This window comes from Camelus ferus, chromosome 5 (genome assembly GCF_009834535.1).
Source record: "Camelus ferus isolate YT-003-E chromosome 5, BCGSAC_Cfer_1.0, whole genome shotgun sequence".
NCBI classification, from domain to species: Eukaryota; Metazoa; Chordata; class Mammalia; order Artiodactyla; family Camelidae; genus Camelus; species Camelus ferus.
The window spans coordinates 74,000,591-74,009,810 of NC_045700.1; the positions used below are offsets into that span (position 1 = coordinate 74,000,591).

The 9,220-nt window shown below is 32.2% G+C and overlaps 1 protein-coding gene across 2 annotated transcripts in view; it reads left to right on the plus strand.

Moving 5' to 3' along the window:
* The window catches only part of PGAP1 (post-GPI attachment to proteins inositol deacylase 1), a 69,520-nt gene extending 60,569 nt beyond the window's left edge, over positions 1-8,951 (plus strand). For both annotated transcript variants that reach the window (XM_032480132.1, XM_032480133.1), the window contains 2 exons: positions 131-235; positions 1,278-8,951. In XM_032480132.1, coding sequence (XP_032336023.1) covers positions 131-235; positions 1,278-1,416 — 244 coding nt within the window. In that variant the 3' untranslated portion in view covers positions 1,417-8,951. The remainder of the gene's footprint in view (positions 1-130; positions 236-1,277) is intronic.
* Positions 8,952-9,220: the final 269 nt, after the last annotated feature.

Sequence of the window (9,220 nt, forward strand, 5' to 3'; positions counted from 1 at the left end):
GAGCTGTTGAGAGCTCTCTTATATCCATATTGCTACTGGAATGTTTGAAATTTATTTGATTTAACTGATAATTTTAAATGATTGGGTATGCTTTGTTGATTTATGTGTTATTTTTTTCTTTTTGACATAGGTATTACTTTAAACTTAGTCCTGATCCATGCAAACCTTTGGCATTTATCCTTATTCCAACTATGGCACTTCTTGGAAATACTTACACTGTTTCAATAAAATCAAGGTATAATATTTTGAACTTTTTCTCACATCTATGCCTAGTTTTTATCATTCTTTTATACCTGAAACATGCTCTTTGTTCCTAATTACTTGGACTGTTCCTAAAGGTAAAGCCATAACAGTAATTATAGTTCATATGCAAATATAGTTTATGTGTACATATATTTGTTTTCTTAATTATGAGTTTTATTTGTTAGGATTTAATATTTTTTTAAGTTAACCCTTAAAAGATATGATATCTAAAGGTTGTTTCCCAAAGCTACAGGAGTGGAAGTGGGTAGTAATATAGGTGAAGTAATATTGGCCATGACTTGACAATTTTTAAAGCTGGGTAATGGGTACATATGAGGTTTATTACACTATTAATGTACTTATGTTTTTAATTTTTCATATTAAAACTTTACTTTTCATTGACTGGTTATTTGCTCTGGGAGCTTTTTTCAGTTGATTCTGGCAGATAGTTGCAGATACTCTAAAATCAGGCAGACCTAGGGTTTAAATCTAGGGCTCTGTGTCCTTAGGTAAGTTTCTTAACCCCTTAGTTTCTCTGTTTAAAAAGATGATAGTCTTTCCTGATAGTATTTGTCTTTTAAAAATATTTAGTGTCTTGTCTTACGCTCCTGTTAGGAATTAAGGATGGTTCCTTATTTGCTTGAGGTTTTTTGCTGTTATTAATTATGGTGAAAATAAATATTTCTATAGCTGCGTCATAGTAAACATTATTGATTTTGTCATTGTTGTTGTTAGGATAAATTTCTAGAGGTAGAATTGCTGAGTAATAGTCCAACTAGTATTTTTCTATTGTTAAAATTTAAAAGACTGAATAAAACTGGTTATTCACTTAATAGAAATATTTTTCTCTTTTGTGGCCAAAATTGACTTGTATTGATCTTTGTAAAATTACAGACAATTAAACTCATTATATGAAAAATTACTTCATCTAAAATCACTTAGAACACTTTCTCAAAACTATAAAAGATTGACATAATTCAGTTTTTGCTCACAGTGTAGATCACATTATAATGTATTTCTCTGTCTCTTTACAGTAAATTATTGAAGACTACTTCACAGTTTCCACTTCCTCTGGCTGTTGGTGTGATTGCTTTTGGGTCGGCACACTTATACAGGGTTCCATGCTTTGTCTTCATTCCACTTTTACTCCATGCATTATGCAACTTTATGTAAGATTGGATTTAAGGAATGATAAAGATGATTTTTGCCTTTAGGGCCAGTAATAAGTGGGAACGTACAGATCATCAATGTAGACAGCAAGATCCTTTGGAGAAGACAAGTCTATTTTTACAATATTGAAGATAGGAAATTAGTTTTGTAATGCTTGAGGAAAGTAGTTGACGCATGGTTTTGTTTTGTGATGTGACATCTGTGTACTAGTCATTTTTGAAAAATTAGTAAAAAAGATATGGTGGCCACTGTCTTTGAGGACTCCTCTGTGTATTAGCTAGTCTGCTTGACTGGCCATGCCAGGGGTTTTTTTAAATTCTCAGTAAATGTAACATTTGTATTCTCACCTCAAGCATTCTGCTCATTTCATCAAACTCTCTTCTGAAAAGTGGGTTATTTTGTATTTGCTACAGTATACACATTGGGAAAAAAAAGTCTTAAAAGGTTAATGAAATTTACAACTGTTTGGTTTCTCAGAAATGAAATAGCTACAGTCTATAGTTACTTTTTGACAGCTGCAGTGAACAAAGTAGTCATTTTGTTTTCTTACATCTATGAAAATAGAACTTTCAATTCTAAGGAGGCATGTTTTCTTGGTAACCAAGCAAGATTGATGAATAGAAACATAATTCAAACTCAAAACTTAGTGAAATTTTCTTGTTACTTCTCAAATAAGAATCTTACTTTGTATACTTAGTGAGTATCAGGAGACTATTGAAAAGATCAATTGCTAAATGTAAAGAAAATTCTCATAGATATTACTTACTGGCATTGGAGCAGTTCGGTTGTTCAGTGTCTATACCATTTTCTTTAATTCATTGACCCCATGGTTGCCAAAAGTGCCTCGGGTCATGATGGATTGTTAAAATAATTAAATTCCAGTGGTCAGAAAAAACTCTAGATAGGCAGTTTTATCCACTGTGAAAGGAATCAGTATGATCAAATGCAGTGCCACGTTCAATGTATAATATTATACTATTAATGGATTAACGGTGGACAGACTGTTACCCCATTAATAGCATAAGTATAAACAATATACCTAAACAGATTGGAGGGTTTAGCCACTAGGTTTAACAGTAGAATCTTAATTTGTCAAAGTGATTACTGTTTGATAAGAGAGTAACATTTCTATTTCAGTTCAGATTTCAGCTCACTTTTAGCTATAAAAGAGGAGGTAGGTAATGGAGCAAGGTATCTTCGCTTTAAGGTAGAATAAACTCAGGCTGGGGTGTACCTAGGTGACAGAGCCCTTCCTTTACATGTGTGTGCTGTGAATACTCCAAACCTCTGAAGAACAGCCCTTAAATCCCAGTAACTCCACAGCTGCACCTGTGAACTTGTGTCCCTGTTAGTACCCGGGGTGTCCTGGAGTACCAGGTTCATTTACCTGCTGTTGCATCTGGCTTCCATTACAGCCTCTCAGCTGTTACTGCCTGCTAGAGGGTCACCCCTGCTTTACTGCCTGTAGCGGGTTACCTCACTTCTTTTCTCAGTTGTTCCTCAGGTCCTTGCTGTTTTGGCATCAGTTGAAGAGGGTCTTGCTGTCATCTCTGAGGGTTGTAAGTTTGATTCCATTGTTGTCGTTCCCAATTCATGTTCAGTATTGATATTTTCACTTACTGAGGTCATTAAAGGGAAGTGGTAGCCTCATAATAGACATGGCAAGCATACTAAGCTCTTGTTTGTTTGAGGGAAGTGGCAAAAGGCATAAAATACAGAATGCCTATGTGTTCAATATCTACATGGAAAGAGAATTTATTGGATTATATACTTTCCCATGACGTACCACATATATAGTTAAGTAAGGACACATCTGCCTAGGTTTAGCTGTACGGACACTCATAAACAACTTTTGTATATAGGTGTCCTATTTTTTTCACCCCTGTTATAGTTGTATTTCAAGTTACAGGTTAAATGTGTCATTTATTTCTGAAATTGAATTTAGGTCCATATACTGAAAGAACTTAAGAAAATTCATTAATTTGAATCTTCTATTGACAGCCATAATCATTATGTGTATTTGACCTAAGTCTCCTTGTTTAGTCATTGCTGAATAAAATGTAACAAGCTTAAATTTCTCATTTGTGAGTAGTACGTTAGCTTTTTAAAGCAGCAGACTAGGCACCCTAATTTTCACAAAAATATTTTCATGTGAGTGTAGCTATCATGAAGTCCCGAAGTCTTATTTTTTTCAACAAAATGTTCATTTTAGGACTACAAAAAGGGTTCTAATTAAACATACTATAAACAACAGTGGTTAGGGGTTTTGTATATATAAAATACAGACACATATTTTGACAGGGTCTTCATCAAGTCCTAATGCACTTTAAACTCAAATAACTACAGAGATGAGAAAGTAGCCTCTGTCTGAAGATTAGCAAAACTGATGTTTCTGTCGCTTGGAAAAAGGGAAATACTTTGTCTTTAAATTACACATTATTTCTACCATGCTTGCAACCTTTATTATTAGCTGGCAAAACAGCACATGTTTATTCGCAATGTTACTAAAAATAAATTTGTTTATAGGCAGTAAGGGGTTATCTAATTTAACAAACTTCTGAGCTCTACTGTTATAACATTGTTATTTAGAATTTTTTGAGTTTAGAGTAAGTTTTGTACTTATAAAAAATTACTCCTGGACTCTATTACTAGATAAATATGGACTGGACAGGACAAACCCTGAGTACTTTCAGTGTTTCTAAAGACTCCTCTGGAGTTGCTGCTGTTATAATTTGGAACAGATAATATGATAAAAATCATTAATGCTCTTTTTTTCAGCATCTTTTTCATGCCAAAAATTACAAAGGTTCTGGTAGCTCTTTTCTTGGTTGTCACCAGAATGAAAATATTTAAAACAGTAATCCTAAAAAAAATCTGTGCCTGATTAACATTCATTTTAACTCTCTTCAATATGTATTGATCATGTATTGCTTAATCTTCAATTTTTTTCATATTTTGATCAGGTAAATTCAAATGTCTGTGATGGAGTATGTTTTCTTGTTTGAATTACTATACTATCTACATGATTATACAGTTAGGAAAAAGAAACAACTAGTAGGTCTAGTAGATGTTTGTTGTGATCATCCTATCACTCATGCAGATGGTACACATCTCCCCTAAACACACATTCTTACGTGAGGTTATCTTTATCATTATCTTTTTCTTAACTCTTTAGTCTTTTCACTTACAGCATAGTGTATTCTTTTCACCTCACTACTCATTAGCCCCTCTTACAGAAGGTAGTCAAGGGAAATAAACTCAATTAAAGATAAAACTCAATTTTCAGTTTAGTTCTTGAAAGCTCTGGGAAAAATGGGGAAAACACAAAGATAATGAGAGAAACTAGGGTTGTTGATCCCTGAATCCCCAGACATTTCAGTTGGCCCATATTTTCACCTTAAGCATTAGGTCTGGATTAATGTAATTATCTTGCTTTATTATGAGGTTTAGTGCAGAACATTACATTGTTGCATTTGCAATTTTAGTAACTATTAAACTCAGTTGGGAAAAACAAAAAAATGTTTTGAGACTATGACTAAGGCATTTGTTGATTATTTTTTATCATCACTTTTTGTTTTCTCTGTAGTTTAGTTTTGTGAACTTATATATCATAGGAAACAACATACCTTGGGAAGTTTTGGGGGAAAAGTCAATTTGGAGAGCATGGCACCCTCCAGGATAAAGGAAGCAATAAAATTATCTTTGTATTATGAAGTTAGACTCAGATAGAAAACTTGTTGCCACATAAGGTAAATGTAGAAGATACTTTTACGAAATAGATGATTGAAAGCTAAAATTTTATCCCAGTGTTTTTGAATAATGGACATTTCAAGTTCTGTACTGAACTCTTATTTATACATGTTACTTATGCATTCTTTCACAATGTATTTTAACAGCCTGTGGAAATAGAAAGGTTGTAAGGCTACTCACCTTCTTTACTTTTAATAAGGATGATAGGAAAGAAAAGTCAGGTCAGTAGTCCAAATCAAAATATGTGTACTGTAAATGCTCAAGAAGTAACATTTTTTTTGATAAATTATATCATCAATACATGATGACTGAATTTTATATATTGATAACTTAGTTTTAAGAATGGAATAAAATTTGGGAATAGTGAGAATAGACTGCTAATTTCATTTATAGTAGAAATATAACAGTACACCTGAACTGGCAATACCACTTTCAAAAGTTAGATTATATTCTAAGCTACATCTTGATTGCGTTGCTGTAGTTGAAAAATTTTAAATCAAGTACAGTACTTTCTAAAAGTGTTCAGCATGTTATACTGTCAAAAATGTGTTTTGAAATACCAAGTAACCAGTTAATTTCTGATGACTTTGTATAGGACTTGATACATGTGAGTCAGATTTAGTCTGCACTCATTCTGTACATTGTAACTTTGAACACTTAACGAAAAACTGTATCTGTTGATATATTTTGATTAGTGTAAATTTGTTTGCATATTTGAATCCTAATCTTACTTTAGGAGGTCTAAAAGTAGCCATTTTTGTTAAGTTCATATACTCTTATTTTTAGTGTTATTTTGGTTTTTAGTATTTATACAGTAGAAATGTTACTAGTAAAAGATTTATAGACAAAGCATAGAACTATTAACTGTTCAAAAGCCTAAGTGATAGGCATATTTTGTATTTCATGCTGCACTTGTTTTGTCTCATATTGGACTTTTTACATCCCTTTTTCAGGAAGAAAGACACATTTGAATTTTTTAGCGTAAAACTCTACATTGGAAAATAGAACTGTATTCATATGGTTAGCAAAACACACTTTGCCACCAAAGCTAAATGAAACTGTAAAATACCTCCAGATATTTGTGCCAATGAACTTTTCTTACCATATTGGGATTAAAACAAAAATAATTTTTTCAGTATTTTTCATCTAAGACATATTAAATATGTAAATCATCAAAACTTATATTCCATACCCTAATTTTTCTTTGAAAACATATAAGGCTTATAGTATATTCTGTTTTGGCTAATTTCTGGAATAATGTTTTCTGGCTTTATTGGGTGAAATTTAGTTTACCCAATAATGACCTTTCAGTAATTAGTTGAAGAAATCACTTAAGTAATCTTGCTTCCAATTGATTCTGTAAAACTTTAAATTCTGTTGCCCAGATCATTTTTAGTACAACTGTCTCTCATTTATGTAATACAGAGTTTACTGTGGAATTTTTTTGTTTTCAATGCATTTCCGTTCAGTCCCTTTATACAATCATGTTTCACAGGGGAGAATTATCCCCTAGAACCTAGCATAGTACAATGAGGTAAACATAACAAAGGAAACATTGTAAAATGCATCTTAAAGGAAAATATAAAAACAATCAGAACGTAAGTGCTAAAGTGTTAACATTGATATGGTAGTGCACTCATGAAAGAAAAGCAGAAATACAATAGACTCAGAACCTCTGGTGTTTATCTGGTTGAAATTCTTTCATTTCTCCTATAGAAATCTTCACAGGGAATTTCAGTCCCTCATGTTATAGTTTTCCCCATCATTTAATGTCACTTAACCTTTTCTGCCCAGTAATGTTGATGCAATTTGCATAAGTAGCCTTGGAAGTAAAGAGGCAGCAGAGAAAGCCAAATATTAAAATGCTTGACCTTGATTTAGTTACAGTTTATCCAATTATCTGGTGGGGGTGGGGATGATATTACTAAAAAGATGATATACAAGACCTGCATATCAGCGAACATCATTTTTGGAATGAATTGTTTGTTTTGAATAAGTTTATCCTAAGTAGTAGATGCCTGTGTTTAACATAACCAAGCTTTCTACATAATCAAACATGTATTTGTTGAAATATTGGTAGAAATAGTCTACCACTATAGAGGGGGAAAATACCCAGTATTTTAGTGTATATAAATTAGGAAGTTGTAGTGTATATTTACATTTTTTAAAATATAAAAGTGACTTCAATATATTATTTTGAAGTGATTGTATTACCATTTCTTAAACTTACGACTGACTGTAAATGTAGCAACATACCCGTGAGAAACCAGACCAAAATTGAATGCGTATTATCACTGTGACCTTGAACTTATAGTCATTTGGGATAAAACAGACTGTGCCTTAAAATAATGAAGGGGTGCCCTGCAATTTTATAACTGCATACTTATTATGGGTGGTCTTCTCAAATAGGCCCCAAATCGGCCCCAAATCCTTTTCTTTGAGGTTGGTAAAATAAAAGTTAGTCAGTATGTTTGCTGAACTATTGCTCTAGAGGTCTCCCTTAATTTCCAGAGTTCACATTTTGAATTAAAATTGACTTACACTTCATAGATGTAGAAAATGAAAGTTTAGCTAACATTTCGGAAAATAAATTTATTTTATGAGAAGGTGGTGGCACTTCTGAACTTGTTACACATGGAAAAGTTAATCTTAAAAAACAATTTTTTTTGTCTTTTAATGAATAATGAATTCTTCCCTAAGAGCTATACTTATTTTTCCCTAGATTATTGAGGCTTGTATTTGTATATCAAATAAAGTTAGTTTAGCCAATAATGATTTTTCAGTAATTATATAGAAGCTCAGATTCATGTTGTATATGTTTAAACATTATTTTCCCTTTTACTTTTTCCTTCCTATTTTTAAGATATCAAGAGAGAACTGGCTCCAGTTTTGTTTTGTTTTATTTTGTTTTAATGTAAAGACTTGCATATTTACTCTGCTTATTTAAAATGATGGATATAATTTCTATTAAAACAGATTATTCCATTCCTAGGACATTCATGGTCTTTGTTAAAAGATGCCCACGTCTCTGTGTACTCAGAATTTTTTGTGAATTTTTCAATTTCAATTTTTAATATAAACTCAACCCATTTCTTTCTTCTCATTTCACCTCCACTATCTCCCATCAAAGACAAAAATACAGGTTTCTCTAAAAGTGTGTAGAAAGAAAACATGTCCTTCCTTAAAACATGGTCAAATTGAGATGGAAATAGTTTGGGCAAGGGTATGTAATAAAATTAAATTCATGGCTGTCAACCTGCATCAGTTTCTATATTATAGTTAAAAGTTTATAGAGGACGAACTATGTGTTATGCTGAGATAGACTCAGTAATCATTTATTTGCAAATTGATAATTTTGTTCTCATCCAAAAAAATTCAGTGCATAGTAACAATACTTAACAGTGCAAAGGAACTTGTCCTATAATATATACTGAAAAATGATTGTCACCTTGCAGATTTTTCGATTTAAACATGCATGATCTTCTCCAGTACTTTGTATAGTGTATGATGTACTAAATACATTTATGTGTAATTTTGTGCACATTTTTTGTATGGTATAATTAACATTATTACATTTAACTGGTTGTAATTCACAAAAAGTGCTATTTATTGTATTCTGTAGGGTGTTGTGATTGTTTTTATCTGTGTTTCAACATGGTGTCGGGTTTAATAGATGAATATTTGCCTTCAGTCTCCGCTCAGGTATTAATGTGTAGCAATTTTTGGTGCTTTCTTTTTAATGTCATAATCTGGTGTTCTGAATGGTCAATAAATTTGGTGAACAAGAACATGTGATGCAAAATTGCTTACCAGTTCACATACTCCACAGTACCATCTCAGGAAGAACCCTTAAAAATCATTTCTTTACAGCGTGTCTGGCATTTCAGAAGTTCAAGCATGGGGCATGATATATCACAGGTAAGTATTGGAAGCAAGACAAATTCTAGTATTTCCCAACTTGGTATTTTGTAGCTTCTCACATGCATTTTCATGGACATTTTATGGTTCACATTCTACTTTAAGGAATTCTACAGTTAATGTTTCTCCCAGAGACCAA